Here is a 23,825-nt window from a genome sequence, read left to right as displayed (position 1 = left end):
CACTTTTATGAGAATGGCAAAGAGAGAGGCGCCGTCAAGCTGCCAGACGAGTTATACATGTATCCAAGCAAATCTAGCTTCCCGTTTTAGGGCCGTAAGAACCGCTTTACTTTTTAACAACCTGTTGTGAAGCAAATAATTCTGCCGAAATTTATTTCAGAGGCTTCAAACATTGAGAGAGTGACATTGTGCAATGCATTTTGACAGCCATACTCTTGCAAGGCAATTTTTTCTTCTTTTTTTTTTTCTAGGTACATTTTCATCACATGGCACCTGCTGAAATTAACCTTGTGAAATTTAGCGTCGGCAGTGGACAAGAAACTTGTGTTGCAGGCATGGCAATATTTAATTGTTAAGTCTTCTGAAGAAAATTCTGCACCATGATGGAAGCATGGCATTTGTCTAGCAAGATACATTGCATCCAATTCGGTAGCATATCCTTTGAATGTAGACACACATTTTCTTCTCCATTTAGCAGCTGGTTAAGAACGAACAGTTTATCCAACATTACCATGAGCAAAACCGAAGTTCCTTGTCCAGTGCCAAAGCTGGTGTAAATAAATGCAGAATTTCAGAACATGAAATTTCTCTTTCTAAAGCCAAACGCCAGAGTAGGAGCCAGAAAATATTTCCAGCAAGTGGGCCTGTAGCAGAATGATTGGCAAATATCCCTGACAAAGATTGCCTTGCCTCTATCAAAAGTTTACATGGCACAGGATCTGTAAAAAAAAAAAAAAGTTTAATTTCTACAAAGCCTGGGCACATAGTCTCGAATTCTAGGTTGCAGTATTCACTAATATGCATGGCTAATACAACATTCAGTTAACCTAAATGATGCATGCCTGAGCAAGCCAAAGCAAAATCGAATCCTTTCATGGAACTCGCACCCTGTGAACTTTCAGGGCCAATTGCACAGGTGCTGAGCTAAGTGCACTGGACACTGGTAAGTGTAAGGTAAGTACTGAGGTAAGTCATTAAGTTAATAGTTATTAGCAGCAATTAGTTACTGAGGTAAGTGCACAGGTGCTGAGGTAAATGCACTAAATTAGAAGGGGACTATGCTGTATGTGGTTAATGTAACTATTTTTATGCTTGTAACAATTACGATGTAAATTAATATGTCCAGTGTCCCATTGAATATACCTAATGCAACCCTCCAAACATGTCGCGCATTAACTTTCCTCACCACGGCCATAGAAATTGATCAATTTGATCGACAGTTTTTTATGCATTGTTATACACTTCTGTTGGAATTCGTCTACTAGCAACATCAACACCCTCTGAAATGAGGACTGAACTTTAGCTGTTTCTCATACTCGATAATGTTTGGCAGGTTGGGGAGTCTGGAAAAATAAAACTTCAACTGGAGGTATCATCGAGATTACCCTCCGGTGCTCCTAGCACTTCTTCAGTAAAAGACTAAAAAGTTGCGCTATGGCAGATTCGACAAGATAATTTTCAAATGCCAGCAGCAATGAAAACACAGAAGCGTCTCTCAGGTTGCAATTTTTCTGATCAGACGTATCGGCTGTTTTAACGAAGTCTCAAACAATGGTAGATGCTAATGAATTAGTGCATGTTATTTTGACAATTGTGTTTGACTAATACCAAATGCAACTTTACTTTGTCCCCCGAGGGTTGCTTTTATCCATCAGCGCTTCTACAGCATATGCACAAATTATTACGAGCAATTTTTCCCGTCATGTAAGGTTTTCACTCACACAAAAGCATGCAGTCAATTACAGATTGACCTTCAACCGAAGCTTTACTAGCTGTGTAAGTTCTTTTATTTTGAACACCGCCCATTCAAGTGCCGCTATTCATTACTGTACAATTTTGAACAATATTCCACATTACTGAAGAGCACTGTACAGAAACTGATCAAAGCATGCCGAGGCTCCAGCGCCAGTTGAACGCACAATAGACCACCTTGCTTGCCCAGAAAAGCTGATCGAAGGAAATAATCAAGCATGAAGAGGCTTCTGCATGTTCCCTGACCTGACAACCATTGCTTGGCAAGCCTAAAGCATGCAGGAAAAAAACAACCCACAAGCCTGTTTGAATAATTTTTAAAAAATGCTCCCTCTAGAATAGGAACTTACTCATTTTCATATTTGCAAAGATACTGCTTTTCCACATAGCGTGGGCATCACTACAGCTAGTATTGACGCCAACAAATCTTCACAATCAGTTTTTTATGTAATCTGACTTACAAAAGTTGATAAGTACGAACCAGGTGCATATTTTGTATATTTCAGATTTCTTTTACTCTCAGTACTTGTCCCCTTCAGTCACGAATTATGATGGACTGTCGATAAATGTATGAAATTTACATAATTTTATGCCAAGGTGCTGCAGACTCCATTAAGAGCAAATCAAGGTAGTAGAAACCTCTAGCTTTCTGCCTTTTATGATGAGTCACCATAATTACAGAGTCTTTAAGTATTTAATTATTGTGCACTCAGTAATGCTACTTTTCTTCATAAAAAAGAATTGAATCACTAGCGTGAATTGCTTGCACAAGTTAAATATTGGTTGCAAGCATTACTAGAAAGAAAAAAAATTATTTTGCAATTGCTGCAGAAATGTCTCAAGTCACACCTCGCGTCAAACACTGTAGTGCCTTCTCCAAAGCCATCTTCGGTAGCAATCGATTTTCCTCAGAATTAAAATGAAGGTACTTGAGGTAAGTAGAATGTTCAATTTACCCTAAGCTTAATTTTTGTGGTCTATTCCTTGCCACAACTGCACATAAATGGCCAAAATAAGTCGCGTCCACAAATGTGTACACCGTGACTGAAGGGGTCATACTAAAAGTAAGAAATTGATAACTTTCATTCATGTTCCTTGAGGTGCTTCATTGAAGTTTCACATAAGGAATCTCAAAAATTGTCTGAGCAATTATTACTGCTATACATCCATTCAAAACACCAGTAATCAGGCTATAATTCTATGTATCGCAGTATACGTTGCGACTACCACGTCTTAAAATAAAATGTTAAAAGCAGCGAAAATGAGCACATTTCTCATGGTAACGAAAGAGTTTTTAAAAAATGCCCGACGATTACGATACTCTCTAATGCGAAATTTGAGCGCAGCTGTACACGTGTTTTCATTTCACGATGCATTGTGGCAAAGAGTATGAGACCAAAATCACTGCACCGACTGGCAGTGGGCCAGTGCCATCAGCGCCTTTGCAAAGGGAGGGGCAGTATGGGAACGCTGGCACGATGAGCGGCATCGGAGCCAACTGTGGAAGAAGACGACGACGAATGCGCGAGCAGTGGCACGAGCACGTTCACGCGGTTACACCGAGGGACCCCAACGCTCAACCCAGGAACGGGCTCCTAAGAGCTGCGTTCTAAAGCCAGACACCAGTATTACATGTAGTACTCAAGGAGAAGGTCATGTTTCCATGAAATATTTTAAAGCATATATCAGAGCTATTTCTTCTGTGATTTGTACAGCAGTAATGCAGTACACTGGATTATCCCCAGTTCTATATTGCAGTGATGAAAGACAACTTCAGGGTTAACCTGCTGAACTTCTTGATTGCCATGGCATGTCTAGTGAGTGGATTCATCAAGATAGTAAATGGGATTACTTTTTTAATGCTCATACAAGTTGGGGCTATCAAGCACAAGTAAACAAGCTGCGCTTGCCATATGAGCTGGCCCGTTAAAATCTCATAGAAAGGAACAGCACTAACAAATATTTTAGGAATGTGCTGAAAAAAAATTTTGCCCTCATTTTACACAAATTTTTGAAACAGGTCGGTAATCCGAAGACTTCCAGCTATCCTGTAAGCTTTTTTTTTTTTCTAAGGCAGAAATAAGGAGTATTACGCAACAAACTTCCAACCAGCAGACACACAACAAACAAAATAGAAAAGAAAAAGTTGTGGTTCGGCCTATTCGTTGGGTCTCACATAAACTTAAGAAAGTAACAGAGCAGTCAAACATTAAGGTTGTGTCTCCCCTCCTCCTGAAGCTGTCTCAATTTTGTAGGTTAACAAGTCGATGCTGAAAAGTTGCCAGTTTGTATTGTAATTCTTTATAAAAAAATGTTCAGTGCCAAGTGGTGGTAGTTTAGAGGATTCGCTTTTTCTGCAGAATGATGCAGAACACATGGCAAACTGGTCTTAATGTCACATAAGAGAGTGCTGAAATAATGTTTTTACTGAAAGGTCAACTGGTTACCCACAGTGATAGCTATTATACACATGATTCGTTATATGTGGGTTTGATTGTATATACAGTTACACAGAAACACTCTTGCTGTGATAGAGCTCCATACAGTTTAAGTTTTCATTTATTGGTGTGCAGAATTAACTTCCTCTAATTTGTTCCTTACTATACGTCAACAAATTTTTGTGAAAAGCCGTTTTTATTTTTTCCTGCCTCATTTCTGTGATAACTACTACTACTACTATGCATTTTGCATATAGCAGTTTAGAAACACCAGCAGTCAGCCACTAAAATATTTAAATGTGCAGTTTATCTTTGGCCACGAGAAGAGGACCTACTTAAAATATTGTACAGTTAAAGAAAACAGCAAAATTATCATAAATATATTATGTGACAGTAATAAGATACCAATAACTGGCCAGCAGCTATAGTGCATCTCGAATGCTTCCATATTTTGCTCTCAATCTCTTCAAATAAACTGAATCCAAAAAATTTTTCTATATAAACGTGCCTTTTACAGAGGGCACACCTAAAGTTCTACAACCACATGCACCTTTATTGGTCAGTGCTCAACAACTACAGAAACGCCTTCAAGATTTTCGTTTTATTTATGGCTGGCTCATTTCTTTGGTTTATGACCTATGCCAATTAGAAAAATTGACTTTACCTTTATGTTTGTGGATATTGATGTTCTTTGAAGAATCCTGCAATGAAGCAAGTTATAAGAGACGCTCGAAGCATTCAACAATAAGTTTTGCATCTGACATATGAGTACTTTGAAGAACAGCTCACGTATCCCGAGTCATTTGAGTAAATTCTATCCTGTGGATCAGTGGTGTGTAGTAGTTGAGGGCGTCAGAATCGGGTAAGTACGACATTTCGTGACAAGGACATGTGCATGCGAGCCCGCAATGCATGGAAATGTGAGCGTCTTATACAAAAGTGCGACATATATTAACCTTTCTGGAAAAGTGGCTGTTTTTAGGCGGTTGCGACTTGTACACCAAAAAATATGGCATGCGACAAAGTTTTAGGCATCATTCTATAAGTGTAGGTGTTGAAGTGGAAGATTGTACACCGTGATAGACTTCACTAAAGCTTCATTACTGCTCTCATTTAAAAATTCTGCAGCCAAGTTCATCAAAGTGCACACTTTGCATTGTTTGACTTGGCAAGTGCATCAAGCACTGGAGGCCAATTTCAACTATACCTCCTGTCAAGATTTAATTTTTGAGACCCTCCAATGTGCCGAATATTGATAAATCTGCCAGAAGATAAAAATGCAGTGTTTGGTTTACAAAGTGCATGAAACTGCTCGAAGAATAATTCTGAAGCCAGTGTTTGGAAGCATGTTAAAAACCTAATATAGTAAAATTGATCAATTACCTACACCCCACAAAGAGAAAAGTTAATGTGCACCCAACAGTCGGTACAAAAGTGTTCTTGCACTGAACTCAATCAGAATGCAGCCACTCAAGACCATGACTTCATGCTCAGCAACAGAATATCATATCCACTGAGCCACCATCGCCGGTACAGTTTTCTCATTTTGCTGAGACTCGGAGCATCGGAAGTACTAGAGGAGCCCCTCCACAAAGCTTGTTGACAGCTCTTGGCTTCACTAAGTTTAGTAAAGTTTCTGCTACAAAGCTTTCATTTCATTGTGAAAACAACTGAGACTTATCAAGCCCAAGTGACAGTAATTTGCTATTTTCATTATAGCTGAAACCAGGAAGAACACACAATACATAAAGTGTACTCACTTTCCCATCTGCTCAGCGATGCTCATGAAGCGATGAGAGAAAAGAGAGAGCCGAACTGCATCCAACTCCAGTCCTATTTTTTCTTCCTTGGACTTGCTAACCTGTGGAATTTACAAAATATTAGTGCTGGTTCTTAAGAATGTGTCACACCTACAAAAAGCACAACTCAAAATTGTGCTGATTCTGGAGTAAGCTGCAAAATACATTAAGTATGTATCCTTTGTTGTAGAAGTACAATGCAAAAGAAAAGTCAAGTGGTGGTAAAGTGGAAAATTAAAACCTCATGCATGCTGTTCCAATGCCCTGTGATTATTTTTGGAAAAAAAAATATAAATTTTACCAAAGAAAATAAGCTTATTTTCAGATCTTCTATGTGTTATCAGTTCAAAGGGGCCCTGAACCACCCCTCAGGCTTGGTGAAAAAACACAGTCCACGGATAGCATACGCTGCTGTCAACATCTCAGTCAAGTTCTGCAGTCGTACCCGGTGTGTGGAGCTCGCAAGCGGAGCGCAAAGTCACCTTTCGCTGAAACGCTTTCTTTTCAACAGAAGCCTGCTCCTCTCTCTTTTCGGTACGCTTTATTTCGTAACAAAGCGGATTCCCATATGTGGCTGCTATTGGCCAATAGCTGACATCAATCAAGAAGGGTGTTTGGATCAGTACGCTTCTTCCTACTGTTACTGTGTATATTTATTGACGCAGTTTAAAATTGGGAGGATGCTAAAGCTTCGCTTTTAAGAGTGGAACGCAATAGCATTCAAAGATCCCTGACTGCTTCTCACGCTTCCCAACAACTGCAGCTTAAGCAACCGTAATGGCTACCGGGAAACACTGGCGACGAACGCTATGCACGAAGGCGAGCTTTCTGGTAGAAACACGGCCCCTGCGTGGGGCGATCCCGGAGATATTGTACAGCCGCACCAAAAAAATTTCATAATTTTCAGGTTTCCGCTTTTGTTTTGTACAATTAATATTTCAGTCTGAGAAGATTTAACATAAAAGGCATGCGCTGTGGGTGTTTTGTTCCATGACATTTGTTTGTGGATTGTCATTCTCAAAATTCCGAGGAATAGCTTTGCCAAGAATGCAAGACAAGGTATGAGCAACATTAATGATAAAATGGTGTGGCATACCTAAATATATTTGGAGGGCCTTTGCAGTTGGGGATGATTTTCTCGGCCGCGGGCGCCAAAGCCAATGCCGACACCGACGCCGGATTTTCTGTGACACGGGGCCCTTAAAGCTATCGCGTTAATACACAGGCTGACATAAGTGAAAATCTGCTTTCGACTTTTAATAACAATTACATACTTCCGACTATCGTCAGCTCATGCTCGGCTGCGGCTGCCCGTGAAAGAATTCAACTTTGGCCATCCAGCTTATCAGTGTCGTAGTCGTCGGGTCTCACTAATTCAACTAGTTTTGAATACTCAACTAGCCTCGAACCACGCGAAACTTAAGGTCAGACCACAGGCATGCGCGCTCACTCCTGGCCACTCCTGGTTAGACGCCTTGGCATACTTCGCTTCGTAATGAGTTATTGATAGCGCTTTAAAATGCGCAAGTTGGATGTGGCTATTATACGTCAGTCATGCTATTGCAGGACAAAGCCGGTTCGCACTACGCAGCACAGCGAGACAGGAGCATATGTGCACGAGCGCGCCCTTAAGCCAAGTCGTGCACAATGCAAATGCTGCAGTTGCATGTAGTTGCGGTCTACTACGTAGCATACTCGGTCTACTAACTGCGGTCTACTGCTGTAGCTGTGGTCTACTACTACGTAGCATACCGTGGCCGCCGCGGGGTGCCACGGGGTGCCACGATGAGTCAACTGGCTTAGGGTGGCTCGATGTCCTCACCACGACATAGGGACACTCTAACTGGCTGTGCGCATTGCGGCTCACTGAGGACAACTGCGTTTGGCGCATTGTAGGTGCCAAAATCAGAAATAGTGGCAGCTACATGAACATCCAGAATCAAATATGAACTGCGTGTCACGGTGACGTTCAGTAGGCAGAGCGTTGTGGGCACACCTTCACAGTGCAAATCATTGAAGAAGGACCGGAAGCACCACGAGCAGTGTATTTGATTGCCAATAACTCGGCTTCTGCTGAACCCGTTGAAGATCTCTTTGTTGCAAAGTATTTCTGAAATAGTCTAATTTAATTTTAAATGCATTTCTCGACTTTGATAAAAAGTGGTTCAGGGCCCCTCTAAAGGTACATTACCCACGACATGACACATACTATGATATGTCAAATTGCAGCTTAATCATTGGTGTCTCGAATAGGAACCAAAGCATATAACTCCTGAAAATAAAAAAAAAAATGAGATTTTTAGAAAAGCACTTAAGCAGTATGAACAAAAAGATTATTTTATTTTAGTGAACTTTTTAAGAATTGAAATACCTCAAACATACAATAAACAGTCAACTACCATTAATTCGACCCTGACGAGACTGACGAAACTGGTCGAATTATCCGGGGGGCGAAGAAATAAAAGGTAGAAAAAAAGCGTAAACACGCCAATGATTACCTTGGCAATATTTGCCTTTACAGTTCGCTTCGCCACAAATACCGTCGTGTCGTGCGATGAAGCATACTAAGCTGGGAAAGGTGCACTGTTACGGGATATAGCACCTGTTCCTTAATTTACACATGCACATGTGCCGTCTCCGGTCAAAGCACGAGCACTGAGAGGCCTATGTTTAGTGGGAAGCCTTCAGAGTACTCGATAAACTGCCGCTTTTTTGGCTTTAAATGTCCCCTCCACTAGCTACCTTTCTTTTCGATAGCTTTCCAAAAACACCAGATGGTTTTTCTTCGCTTCTCGGTGCACGGCACAGGCGCTAACTAGGCCCCGTTAACAGACTCATACAAGAGACGCATGCCGTGCGAAACGAGGGCTCAAATCACCACAGCAATGTCAGAAACAGCTCTGAATGGCTGCCAGTATGCTTATTATACGTCTAGATGCTCGTACTGTGACTGGAGATGGCACGTGCACGCCTGCATGATTAAAAAAATGCGTACTTTTCCTGTGACAGTGGCTAATTTACAATCTTGATATGCTTTACCACATAACACGGCTGTATTGTGGCGAAACTGACCAGTCAAGTTTGATTTATCAGGCGAGGGTCGATTTTGAGATCGAAATAACGGAAGTTTGGGCTCATACAAATGTATGGGTGCTGGCCGGGACCTTTGGTCAGAATTGAATTAACCAACAAATTGAATTAAACGAAGTCGAATTAATGGAAATATACTGCATGTGCTTTGTCAGTGGTTTTTATTTCTTGATGATAGAACAGATTAAGAAGTTTAATGGGAAAGATGCTGAGGTTGATGATGATGGGCCAAGATGATGCCCATGTTATGCAGAAAAGCAGTTTCTTTATAAATGTGAAGAATATTTACCCCCTAGCAGCAAGCTTATGGTTCCTTTTTCTCTTTTTTTTTTTTTTGCACAATGACTGTTAGGGCCAGCAACATCTGCTACTGTGCACTAAATTTAATGAAAATCAACTGTGCACTATTATTTCAGTTAAAACTCCACACAATGGGAAGCAATTCTCATAATAAATTTTATAAACATCATTGAAGCACTAATAAATAAGAGCAACTCAACAGTAGGGGCAAAATAAAATTGCACTCAACATTACAGCACAACAAAAAATTCAAAACAATGCACACTCCCGAGTTTGTGCCAATGCTTAAGGCACTGTTATAGCAGCCTAGTTGGAAATGAGGAATAACAAAAGACCTTGCTGAGTCTTCACCCCTGCATTAATTTTAGAATTTTTACGCCAAATCAGCTAAAGTGCAAATTCTGCACAATTTAATTTGGAAAGTATGACATATGCTGAAGGTCAATTCTAAAAACACCTTCTGTCAAAGTTTTGCTTTGAGATTTCCCGGTGCGCCAAGGATACACAAATCTGACCAAGCATGAAAATGCAGTCTTCATATTACACATTGAATAATTTTTCACGAAAAAGAATTCCAAAGTCAATGTTTGGCAGTGTGCCAAAATGCTACCAATAAAATTTATGGATCTGCTATGGCACACAATACAGAAAGAGTTAATGTGTTGGAAAAACAGTGGCTTGTAATTTCAAGTCAGATTACCAGAAGCTAAAAGATATTGAAAAAGAAAAAGCAAGTTTCAAGACACTGAAGCTCCAAGTCATTTTTGATGTTGCCTGCCTCTGAGTAGGTGCTTTTTTTATATTTTCTTTTTAAAATTTCAGTTTCCTTTAAACTTTTAATGATTATGAAAATCTTTTTATTGATCTTGCCTGAAATGCTTATGAAATGAACACTGGCACAATCTGTCAGTACTTAGAAGAAAATTTTAGGTTAAGAATACACGTAAAACAAAGCTGCAAAAGCATACAAACAACCAAGTTAATGCATCTGGTCTAGTCAGCACGCTGTATATTTACCAAAACTTCTTTGGAAAATCTGCAATCTGCAAGCAAAATCTGGTGCTTGCATGCATGTGTGTGTAGAATGAGCATTCCTAAAATAAAGTGATAAGCACAATTTACTTCCAATCCTCAAATAAGTAATATTCAGGGGTAAAGTGAGTCAAGGCATTAGGATTATCAAACATGTTACAAACCAGTTTAGTTAGGCCTTCCTACATCTTTTTATTTTTTTCTTCTAAAATATTAGAGTATTTATGTTAATGGGGAAAAAACAGTATCAGGAAATAAAAGTTACCTCAATGCTTATGTCTCCATGTTTCAGAACTTGAGCACAGCATGCGGGCTCCACAACAATTGTGCTTTGAGGAAAAAAAAAATCCAGATTGCTCCTTTTATGACCGTACTGATGACAACACTACTAAAGCTATTAAAACAATGTAGAAAAGGTGAACAGTAGAACATTATGAAATTGTCAGGAATTATAAGAACTTTCAGCCCAGACAAAATTCAATGCAGATTCAAAAAGTTCATTGCGCAATATTTCTCAAGTTAATTAAACTAACAAACAATTTAAATGTAACGTGTCTGAATTTACACATCCAAAATTGTGGCCTTTTCTGGTGCATAGTAATGCAGCACATGTGACATCATTAAAATTTTTATAACTCTTTCATCATGTAATATGATCTCTTAAGAATGCAGACGTTTCATAAGCCATTATAAATCACAACATTACAGTAAATCACAATTCCTGTAGCAAGAAACACACTCAACAAACAGAAAAAAAAACTTAGAATGAGCATGTATTGAAATTCATGATAGTATACACTAGGCGACTGCAATCTTGGATTCCTCAAACAACGTGCCTGCTCACTTTAAGTGAGTGAAATGCTCTATTAAAGCTGTCATAGTTTTTCTGCATATGACATCATATATGTCTGGCCTTTCATAAACTGACACAAAAAAACTTATTTTTTCTTTCTTTTCTCATTTATTAGGTAGCTCTAGATTGTAATTACAGTATGGCTCTCCAACTCCTTGAGTGTACAACAAATAGTTATGTCATCTTTAATGTGACCAGCTCAATACACGTGCCAAGTGCAGTGCAGATTCAAGCATGAAGCAGGCTGCAGGTTACATTACAAATTGGATGGTGGTGGTCAGGGAATTGGTATGTGCGCTGAACCCACTACAAGGAGAAGAAAGTAAAGTGAAAAAGAGAAAGAAGAGTTCTGCTCGTGCGCGATTATATCGCAACTATGAACAGAATAAACGGTTCTAAACTGTATGGCTCTGTGGCTTCTCCGTTTTTAACATTGTGATAATAAGCAGTGATAAGAGATAACAGGATAACGGCCAAAGTGGGTATTGTGTTCGACGCTTCGTCATCTAACAGTCCCCACATGTCATTGAACGGTAATTTGCAAGCAGGAGCAAACTTGAACTCGAACATATTAACGTTATTACTGAACTTCCGGAGCCATTGCGTTGCGATGAAAGCCGTCGTTGAAAAGGCATTTCTATAGCTGGCATCCATTAAGATGATCGAGACACCCTCCAATTTCTATGGTGGTAGGATACCAGACAGATGAATTCTGGTGAAGGAAAAATTAACATGTGGCAAATGACGCAAGTGACCTTTGGGACGGCTTCAAGCAGCTTCCTCCCAGCAGCAATTAATCACCACCTTAATCGAGAAGAGGTGAACTTCCCAGGTGCAGTAATGAAACTTAAGAAATTCTACTTATGTTGATGATGTAATGCTAGGTGCCAAAGATAAGGAAGACGCAGAAGTTGTACAGCTCGAAGCGAAATAAATTTTTCAGAGGGTCGGAATGAACTTGTGAAAATAGACCACCAACAGCGAGGACTTCAGGAAGAGATTTGAACAAGACTCCATACAACTTGGAATGATATGGGACACATATGGTGAAAGTACCCATTGATGATATGGAGGACAGATATCAGAGGCAGAATCACCTAAAACTCAGTACTACAAGCAAGTGCCTAGATATTTGACACGATAGGATTAATAGCGCCAGTCACAACTGTCACCAAAACAGCCAACAACGATTATGGAAAGCATATCTTTTATGCGTCAAATGGAATAACTTGACAGAGGGACTACTAACAATTGAAAAGCTTAATGCCGAGGCCGTGTGTGTAAAGTTTAAGGAAGCCCGCAAGCATGAACATCTATATATTCTCAGATACCAGTCAGGTGGCATAAAGAATGGTAACATACATTCCGGAGGCATACTTAGAAGTATCCCATGAGGATGGAACAAAATCTGTACAATAGCTATTGGAAAAGACAAAAGTAGCTCCTATTAAGACTACTAGCCTGGCAAGGTTAGAACTTCTGGGATCAACACTTTTGGTGATAATGTGGCAATTCTTAAACTAACAGTTGCAGATGATAAAATGAGTCACTCAAGTGAAGTTCTAGACTGATTCAATGATAGTATTTCATCGGATCACAAAGCAGAAGAAGCGAGAAGCTTTTTTTGACAACAGAATCAGTGAAATAAAGAGTATGTCATGAGAAGAACAATGGAAATACGTGAAGAGTAATGAAAATCCAGCGGACTTCTTAATGAGAGGCATTACTGCGCAGAGGCAACTGTCAGCTGAACTGTGATGGAAAGGACCACAGTGGCTGCACAGTGAGCAAACATCTTACAGGATGAGTGACCTGGTATAAGAATCGGAAGACGATGTTGTCATCGTACAGAACACAATGCAATGCACCACAGAACAAGGGATCAATCCCAACCAGTTTAGCTCATATTAAAGATTGGTTAGAGTTACAGCTTCGGTGTTAAGGTTTATAAGAAACGTCCATTAATGTAAAATGAGCAGTCCATTGAAATTCGAAGAAACAACAAAAGCTGACTCATACCCCATCAAGCAGGAACAGAAACATCACATCAATGCAGAGACCCAACGACCACGAAAAGACGACAACATTATAACTTTGAGTGGCTGTGAAGTCTTTGAAGATGAGTATGGATTGCTAAGACTTTGGAGAAGGCTTGAAGAGGCATTAATGCGATTTGATGAAAAACATCCAATTGTGCTACCATGTCACAACGAGTTCACAAAACTGCTAGTGAGACATATTTATCATGGAACTTTACATGGTGGAATCGGGGACAAGCTAACGGAGCTGAGGACCAAGTTTTGGGTGATAAAAGAATGACAAGTCATCAAGCAAATCATAAGAGTGTGCTGTATTAGACGATTCAACTCAACACAACCTCACTATGAGCTTACAGAGCAACCCAAGCAGACCCGTTTTAAGTCATCGGAACAGGTTTTACAGGTCCACTTTAAGCAAGAGACACAAACTCGGAGAATATCATGAAGAATTTTACAACCCAAAGCTTCTTACAAGCCTTTAGACAATTCGTAGCGAGACGAGGAATGTGCCAAGTAATTTACAGTGACAACACAGCTACCTTCATCGTGGCAAGTTGGACATGAAGTTGTCACTAGTTGATGGTGAAGGTGGCACGAGGAATACACAAAAGAGCCCAAAGGGGCATTGATGAAACAACCCGGAATGAAAAAATGGAATTTGAAAAATGAAGATAAAGTTCTTATCAGAGAATGTCAACCTCGAGCTTTCTGGAAACTTTGCATCGTGGGAGAGGTTTATCCAGGATGTGACCTCCTCGCAAGAGTATGTCTGCTGCAGACATTGGACACAAAGTTAATAAGGATGCCACTACGCACAGTCTTTCCACTAGAAGGATGCATCTAAGGGCTGCCTTGGAACCTGTTGAACCCACTACAAGGAGAAGACTGCAAAACAAAGAAGAGAAAGAGCAGCTCTGGTCGCGTGCACTTGGATCGCAACCACAAACAAAATAAGCAGTTCTAAACCATAGGGCTTTGTGACTTCTCCGTTTATAACAACGTGTGCCAGTAAGCCCGGTGCAGTGGTCATGCAGCTGTATGGATCAGTGCATGACCACCACCTACAATTTACATCCTGTTATCTGCAGCCTGCTTCATGCCCAAATCCGTGCTACACCACCTGGTATGTGTTTTGAAATGGTTGAATTAAGAGATGACACTTTATTTACTGCACTCTCGAGGAATCAAGGCTTCATACCATAATTACTAGAATGACAGCTATGTACTGAAAAAAAAAAGGAAGAAAATCTAGACAATGCTTTTGGTTCAGTACTTAAAGAGACACTCAATTCTTCTAACACATTATGGCAATTGCAATGCAAAATTAGGAACCATTTTTATGAACTACAGTCGAATCCCCCTACAACGAATGCCACTACAACGAAATTTCCGCCACAACGAAGATTTTCTGATTCCCCGTCAGCTGCCCATAGAAAGTAATACAGTATAGACCACTTATAACGTAACTGTTTATAGTGCAGAACTGGCTACAGCGCGGCCCTTTCCTACTCCCGTTTACCCTTTCATAGAACTCCCTGTATACGCATACTGCTTACAGTGCAGCCACGTGAGATGAAATACCGGTTATAATGCGACTTCCATGGGAAAATCTCGCCGACAAGGGCGGCAGCGAGCACGTTTCTCAACAAGGTGCGTGCTGCCAGCCGGCAATTGCATTATTAAATGCAATCAAACTCTCATTAATTCGGACTTATTCGGCCGCACATCGGTTAATCCGGACTACTTTTGGAGCTCGGTGAGCGAGGAGCGCCGCAAATGTGCAACGCAAAAGAGCAAGAACGGCGCTAGCATCCAACCGAAACGAAGCAGCGGAGTCCACATCGCCACAGCCATCAGTTGAAATCGTACGCGAATGACATCAATGCTGGAACGCTTCGAGCCTATTTGTGTCTTTAAAGCCTGTATTCTTGCGTTTACTGCCGCGTATAACATCGCGTTGGCCGCGGGCTTTCGTAACTGCGTAGTCGTCATCCACAATCGTGTCGATAGCGGCCGCGATTTTCTCCGCAGCGGTTGCGGCGAACAGTAGTTTCGTTTTTACTCGGTACGCGCGTCGGCCGTGTGCCTAAAACACTGCGTAGTCGCCATCGATGATCGCATAGATAGCGACTGCAGGTTTCGACTGCAGTTGTTGCAGCAAATGGTAGTTAATTCGTCCAGAATCGGTGCGTGTGTCGGGCGCCTTCAGCACCGCAAAGTCGTCATTCATAATTGTGTCAATAGCGGTCACGGTTTTTTCTGCAGCGGTTGCCGCAAACAGTTGTTTCGTTTTGACTCGGTGCAAAGCTGTCAAGCTTGAAGAGCGCCGGCTGCATCGAGATTATGTTTTCGCCAGCTCACTAGCGAAAACGTAATCACGATGTGCGCGCGATAGTACAAAGCGTGTCTACATGCTTGGTCTACATGTTTTGCATACGTACAGTGCTTGAAAATCGTTATTTTGGTTATAGTGCAGTACCGCTTATAGTGCAGATATTCACAACTCCGGCGACTTATGTTATAAGTGGTCTACACTGTACAAAAAAAAGTCTCTCCATAACGAAGGCATTTTATTCGGTGTTTCCGCTTCAACGAACTTTTCGAGAACAAAACTGGGATTGAATTGAAATTGGAACTGCCGAGTAGACAAATTAGAAGGCTCCCAAAGCTGTGACGATCGTATGTCCGATTGAACAAGGTTTTCGCGAACGAAATCAAGTTCAACGTACCGATTTACGCCACTGCAAACACATGGTCATCATGTGCCTGCACGAGACTGCACGGGATCACCACAATCGCTGCCGTTTTCTGTGGTGTGTGTCCGGTCGAAATAGCTATGCCACTGAAGAAGCGTAAATTTCCCTCTCTTGAGAAGGCACATACGATCGCCGAGGCAGAAAGCGGAAGGAAAAAATTTCGCAGTTTTGCCCGAAAGGCGAAGCATCGATTGCGATAGCATATTACTAGACAGCTATACAAACTAAGGATTGTAGTTTATCGGCTGTATAAACTTGTAAACATTCGCTTACTAACGAAATTACCAAGCACGGTGTCACGCGCGCACAGGTAAACATGAGCACATCTTGCTCGATGACCGCGGAAACTCGGTGTCAGCACGATGGAATGAAAGGGCGCGGCAATAGCAGCGAGCGAATTGACCTCTGTGCCGTCTCTCGCTTCAACGCGAACTAAAAAAGCCCAGCGCACATGACTCTACCGGCACTAGTTGCACTTTGCCCACATAGCAGATTGCTTTGAAGATGAGGCACGCGCGGGCGTGCACTAAATGCACGGCGCAGACTGCTTTCAAGATATGGCTGCTGCTGTCAACATGATGCCAACGTCTCGTCGCCTGGGAAAAATTACAACCCGCTAGACACACTGACTCCGGCGACTGCTTTGAAAGTAATGGACCCTTTTGACCTCATCTTAAATGTTAACAGAGCCCACGACAATGACATTGCGATGGCTCTTTTACACATTGAGACTCGCGTAACGCATTTGCTTGCCGTGAAGCGAAATCCAGGCTTTCCAACTTCTGGAAATAAAACTTCTGGTAAGCGCAAGCTTGCCAAGTTTGCCGATTTTGTCATAAATATGCAATGAAATTGTGGTAATTCAAATCGCTTCATTAATTGCGACGGTGCATGTGCCGCAAAATGAGAGTTTCGCGATCGGCCGGGCATGCGCGTTGAGTTAGGCGTCGGCCGCAATGTACGAAAAATGCTGTAACAGAGGCGCGAAATGCATTCTCTCGTGAAGTTGACACTTTATTTACCGCCTTCGGTACGTCTCAAACAGTGGCGCACCGACGGGGGGGGATTCGGGGGTTGTAACCCCCCCCTGAGGCCGACTTAACCCCCGGTTATGTTTAACCCCTTTTCTTTCCTTACGCATTTGAGTACTGCAACTAAGATGTAAGATGCGCAATCGTCTGCACACTCGCAAAAAGCGCATTTTTTGACAATTTCCCGTGAAGAAATCGAAATTAGTGCTGTTTAGATGGTATTGGCAAACTGTCAACCCCCCCCTGGCAGAGATCCTGGGTGCGCTACTGGTCTCAAACTTTGCCCCCACGCCATCATGAGGATTTCCTGGACGATGGTTTCGGTTTCGTTCGCGGCTTTGCCGTTTGGCGTACGTATATACATACTTAATTTCGCGTCAACGAAGTTCCTCCACAACGAAATTTTTCGAGTGTCCCGTGAATTTCGTTGTAGTGGGACTCGACTGTATTCACGTGGCTTTCTTTTTTGAACCTCAAAGTTTGTCCTAAATCACATATTAAGAACTGATGCAGCACAGATTCATATAACAGCTGCACAATAATTATTTACTAGATTTTGTGCTAAAAAGTTGTGGCACAGTTACTGCAGGGATAAAATATATCATGCCTTTTGCAGCTGAAAAATTTTTCACGACAGTTCGCAATAATTGTCATTATTAAATGAAACTACAGCAAGAGAGAATGTGTGAAGTGTGTGCATGCAGTGTGTGTGCATATGTGTGTGCACGTGCCTGTGTGTGCGTGCATCTGTGCATGTGTGTCTATTTTAATTCATGTTTACCATATCAAAATAAAACATTTGCATTTGTAGTGTCTGCTATGCACCGAGTAATTATAACTGAATGTAGAATCGTAAAGGCTAAATTGAATAACAAAGGCTATTAAAAGTTACACCCCCTGTACAACTATGACTACATCATACCATTGCTAAACTGGGTTTGTAGCTCTTTTCACAGAAAAATGACAAATCAACTCCTGAGGTTTGGGGTACGGCTTATACACAAATAAAAGTATTAAAAAATTTTTTTCTGAAGTTCTTCTTTTAAAGTTAAAGGTGCAGTTATCACACAAGTTTGTATGGAAATCAGAATTACAGAATAAGAAACTTTTACATGTGCGATGTCCCACTCACATACCAGTGCTGCGGCTTCAGCACTAAATTGAAGAAAGGGAAGTTTGGCCTTTATTTCCTCCATTAATAACCAACAATTTTCCACCAAAAAATGAAAATGGTGCTTTGAACAAATACTTTACTAGTCAAAAGTGATATAGTGTTGTCTTTAATGTCCCTTTAAATAACACAGGCTTAATACTACAATTCTTATTCCTACAACAGAGGCCAGGACAAACACTACAAAAATTTGCATAAAATTATTTCTGCCCCAACCAGACAGCTGCACCCATAACAAAGATAAAATAATGAAAATCATTTATCTCAGTCAAGCACATCTTACAATCCAGGCATGTAGCAAATGCAAAGAGCTGGTTTGCATCAAAGTGTGCCCTTTTAACTAACATCTTGCACCAAGGTTATCAGATGACAGTTCATACCAGTTATCTTCAATGATGATAGCGGGACCATTAACGATATTGCCTGCCAAGAGATTTTTCAACAGGTACACAGGAGTTTGGTGGTAGCTGTCTTCAAAGTAGCACTGCACAGTCTGAAATGAACAAAAAAGTTCTGTGCATAAGCTCATAGTAATGCTATCACAATCTGTGCAAGCAAATAAATGGAGAAAGGGGGTTGCAAGCAAACAGTGAATGAAGTAACCAGTAAGCCAGACCACATTAACTGCAATGAGAAGTGTGCAATCATTGGCTAAACATTATTTAAAGTCTCAACCACAAATTTTCAGGAAAATCTGATTAACCTTTCCAGAACTAATCATGACAATGTATAGCATTCGTTTATCTCAAGTAATAATTTTTCAATATTTCATTCCATCAATCCATTTGACATTCAGCCACAGTAAAGAGTTAAAAAGATAGTTTTACCTAAGGCATGAAGGCTTTATTGCTTAGGCCTATTCGAAATTTTCTGACCCCTAGCAACACAGTTTTCACACATTTTTCATCTATAACTTATCGAACGCATATCACCTACACTTCACTTCAAGAAATGTCACAGCACCTATCATGTGAAAACCAATGTATCTATATTTCTGAAGCAATAGAATAATTTTCCTAAGACACTAGGGAGCCTCCTCACACAAGATTTTGAAAAATAGAACATAAAAGACAAACATCCAACACTCAACATTCTTGCTGCCCTTATTTAACGTCGTAATTACCTACCACAGGTAATGTTTAACTAAATGGTGAAAAGTTAACCAAAATACACTGTACACAAAGAGTTGATAACTTGGCATAGCCCAGCGGTATTGAGAACTCAATGGTTTTAACCCTACTTAACACATAAATACAGCTTCAATATATTGAAAGTCTTGTACACATAAGTGCAACCAAAAATCTTTAACAAATGTTGATGGCACTAGATATGCTGTGAGTCAGGCCTATTGGTTGTTCATAGTTAAGAAAAAGAAAAAAAAAAGCACGCAGTAGAGAAATTACACTAAGACTGAAAGCTAAGGCATGTACAACACACACACAAGTAGCTGTACTTTCAAACAAACATTTATTTTGCCAGCAGACAGTTTTGTGTAACTTGGAACACTGTGCCCGTGGAAACAAAAGTAACAAGAAACTTTCACCTTGCATGTAAATGCTTCTTCTTGTCTAGTCAAACGTAATAACTCTTCCTTAGCAAATTAATACTTGTTCATGTAAACAATTTCTTACTCATTGAGCAAATATGTACTATCGGCCAAGAAAGTAAACGGACCACGGCTCCGGCAGCTGGAGCGGCTGCCTACAGTGCGATTTCCCGCTGTTCGCGAAGAAAACACGCTTCAGCAACGTGATTATGGTTGGCTGCTCGGCATTAGGGTGCGCAAACTCTTCCATGAAAGGAGAAAAGAAGTTTTTCATTTTCCATGGAATGGAGCGCACAAACGTAAATGGGCAGTTGCTGTCAAACGAGCAACCGTGAACGGCGAGCTGTGGGTACCGAACGTAGGAGCCAGAATATGTGAAGATCATTTCGCCACAGGCAAGTGTTTTGGCGAATAACTTTGTCTACTAACGTTCTAGTACAAATACCCCCTTTTTAACAATCAGTTAAATACACACAGGTGCACCCAGCAAGGATCCTCAGCACATTGATTATGTGCCGTCTTCATTCCGGTACAATGAAAAGGCAACTGAGGCTCCACGAAAGAGGGAGGCGAGGTAACGTCAAAATAAGTCGTGCACTTTTGAGATACTTAAATGAGTGCTTTCTCTCTGCAGTTATACACGACATGCGTCTCTTGACAAAAAACGGGAGACTGCGAAGGCACAGCAGCTGACGACATGGCGCGCGCTGGGCACCGCTGCAGACAAAACAGCGGACGAAGCGATCGACTGTACCGTTTGTTATGGGAAGCATTACCAACAGCCACTTATTAGGTTGACTTACCACTTATTAAAAACTACTTCTAAGTTAACGAACATTTATATCCGCTCAACAAACGTTTGCGCTTGATAAATGTTATGACTATCTGACGCGACACAAACACGTTAGCGCATGAAATACCTGCCACATAAAAATACGCGAGTCTAGCGACAAGCGACGCGATGGAGATGGCTGTCGCGTTCACTCGTCGCCTACAAGTCGTACCGCATGCGAACGACGAGACGAGCAATGACTTTGAGCGACGTCTCCCCGGTGTTGCCGGTATGAAGGCAGCAAATACTCGCCGAAACTGGCGTTACGCATGCTTTATTAATTTAAGTTGATGTGTTTTAGTGTAAAGAGTAGCATTATTATTTCTAAAGGTCTTGCACTACGTTATTATCCTTACACGTATCAAAATCTAGTCGTTTGCTCGTTCCGTGCGACAATCGGTAGTACTTGACTGATGTATATCCAGTTCCGACTTCGCGCTATTGGCTAGTCGCTAGCCAATAGCGACGAGCGACGAATTCTAGATTTCCAGAACCGAGCGATCGAGCGACAAGAACAAGTGATCTGTTCGCGTGACGACCCGTTTCATCGCTCGAAGCCGTCGCTCGTCGCCGTCGCGCACAAAATCGCTCTCATGCGGTTTGGGCTTAAGGGCACCAACATAAGTACGAAGGAGTGATAGCTCACACCTACATTTTGGAACTGCCCAGCGGTGGTTATATCGTGGTTTTTCACCAAAGTTCCGCAGTATATAAAAGACAAAGCGCGTGAAGCATGGGCATAAAGTGACGGCGGCATAGACGGCGTCGTGGTCTCGAACCGGAAGTTGTAGCAGAATACGCCGTACCCCACAATCCCTTGCGACAACCGAGATTTTGCTATCCACCTATTGTGTAATTAGTCAGTTAACACAAAAATTATAAATAACTGCAGCCACTGAAATAGCACAGGCTGGTATGAAACTGCCTGTCTATTGCCCAGTCTGAAAAGGAGATATCATTCATGGGAAGAACTATTCATGGGAGTAATATCAATATCAATCTTTTTTGGTGCACATTATAAAACCATTTTATATACAGATGTTTGTTGAAAATACAGCACCCTGTTTGTGTCTTGCATGTGCCCTTAGCTTTCAGTCTTCATTCCTGCCTATAACATGTTGCCTTAACATTAAATTTTGTCAGAAGAGAGAGTAAATTAAATGCCTCAGTCATAATAAGTTGAGACAAGAAAACACAATTGTTTACAGTGTAAGCAATTAAAACATCCTTCATGGATAAACACTCTTAAACCTTGAATATATTATTACGAACTACAAAATGCTAACAATTTAGAAAATTGAGCAGTGTGGAACATTAGTGCTAATAGGTAGAAAAGTCATAACTGAAAATTTTACAATTTAATTTGCTCAGCATTAATGAGACAAGGCAAGAACTTAACTGATCTAGGGAAATATATATACAAAATCTTGCTGTAGTTTCCAGAACATCATGATTAGTCTCATTAAAGTAGAGTATTTGCCATTGCAACACATTAAGGGGCCCTGCAACACTTTTTTGCACACAGTAAATAAACCTACTTAGTTGATAGGCAACACTGTCATGAGCCACTTAGACTAATACAGTACAGTCGAACCCGGATATATCAAATCTGAAGGGGATCACAAAAAGTTCGATATATAGGTTATTCAATATATAAAATTAAAATTTTATACAGAAATTTTCGATAGGATTTTACAGCTGTTCCATATACACAATAATCTGTTATATGTGGGTTCGATATATTGGGGTTCGACTATAGAACCCCGTTGATTTGTTTTTTAAGGGCTCACAAAAAAAAAAATGAATGTGTGGTTCAGGAAAATGTAGCATTCGAGAACACTTGCAGCAGCACTATTGGTGAGACAAACAGCTTCTCAAACTCAAAACCTTATTTCATATTAAATAGAAAACCAACGAACCACTGACATCCTGCTCAGTAAAGCTTGTTATCACTGCCCGATGGTTATATTCAACATTATACACTCCTTTTTAAGTAGTCGTAGCCGTGAATCACACTTAATGAAGCTTGTAATTGCCATCTGGCCCTTGGGTTGAATATTCAATAACAACAACCTTTTTTCAAGAACTCACAGCAATTGTTAAGTTTCTTTGCAGCCTTGTATGTTGAAGTAACTGTGCAATGTATCGAAGATAACGAGACAGTATCTGCGAATATGGGTGGGGGGCAAACCCTTTTGCCTCCATCTACCTCTTCTTGGCTTTCGCCTTAGTGATTTGTGTTGAGATCGGTGACCAGCAACAATCTGAACACAGCTATGGCGATCCTTCCGTGCCACATGGCTGGTTTTGCGAACCACTTTAAGCTGCGACATGCGGCGGTCAGCGTAGGTGCTGAAAAAGTATGGTGTCTCGTTGATGGTGCACTATCAGTGTTTTTGGACGCAGCAACTGGGATAAGAAATGCAACTAATGGGGAGCTAATACACATGACCCTACGGAAACTAAATGCAGGGTTCGTACAGGTTTCCAAGGCATAAATTCAACGATATTCAAGGACTTTCCAGGACCTGCCACAGGTTTTTCAAGGACTCAAAGTGGCATCCAAAGTAGGATTTCTTTACTCCAACATTTCCAAAAATGACTAGTTTTATTGCACTTACAATAAATAAATGTATGCCACAATTATAATAAATATGTCTAGCCTTGATAACTTCTCAAGATCACAGCACAAAATGAAGGCTTAGAACAGCGGCTGAGATTTCTCCAGTATAGGCTGGGTAAAGTTCACCAAAAATATTCAAAACATTCAGCATAGGGTTATTGCACTAAAATAAAAAGGAATAAATGTATATCCCAATGATGTTAATAATGTCTAGCCTTGATCACTTTGCAAGTTCACAACAATACCGAAAAAAGAAGTTCACAAAACACAATGAATGCTCCCAACAGCTATTCTGACTTCTCCAGTATTAACTGGGCAAGTTTACCGAACATTTCCAAACCATTCAGTGTAGTCTTGCTACACATCCATTTTATTATAACAAATAGATGTATATATATTGCAATTTTGTAAAACATGTCTTGTCTTGATGATTTCTCAAGTCCGCAATATTAAAAGTTAACACAGCGAACACTCACAACAGCTGCTCAGGCTTCTGCAGTATTAGCTGGGTTGGTTCATTAAACATTTCCAAAACATTCAGCATAATGTTATTGCACTTATAC

General features: G+C 40.8%; 1 protein-coding gene across 1 annotated transcript in view; it reads right to left on the bottom strand.

Annotated features, from left to right (window-relative positions):
• The window catches only part of LOC119434398 (5-oxoprolinase-like), a 138,802-nt gene that overhangs the window by 68,053 nt on the left and 46,924 nt on the right, over positions 1–23,825 (bottom strand). The window contains exons 17-20 of the mRNA XM_037701561.2: positions 18,642–18,754; positions 10,677–10,740; positions 5,951–6,051; positions 4,855–4,891 (exon numbers count right to left, since the gene is read on the bottom strand). Coding sequence (XP_037557489.1) covers positions 4,855–4,891; positions 5,951–6,051; positions 10,677–10,740; positions 18,642–18,754 — 315 coding nt within the window. The remainder of the gene's footprint in view (positions 1–4,854; positions 4,892–5,950; positions 6,052–10,676; positions 10,741–18,641; positions 18,755–23,825) is intronic.

Source organism: Dermacentor silvarum, chromosome 1, assembly GCF_013339745.2.
Source record: "Dermacentor silvarum isolate Dsil-2018 chromosome 1, BIME_Dsil_1.4, whole genome shotgun sequence".
In the NCBI taxonomy this organism is placed as follows: domain Eukaryota; kingdom Metazoa; phylum Arthropoda; class Arachnida; order Ixodida; family Ixodidae; genus Dermacentor; species Dermacentor silvarum.
The sequence above is the reverse complement of the archived record's forward strand: the minus strand, read 5'-3'. Positions and strand labels throughout refer to the sequence as shown.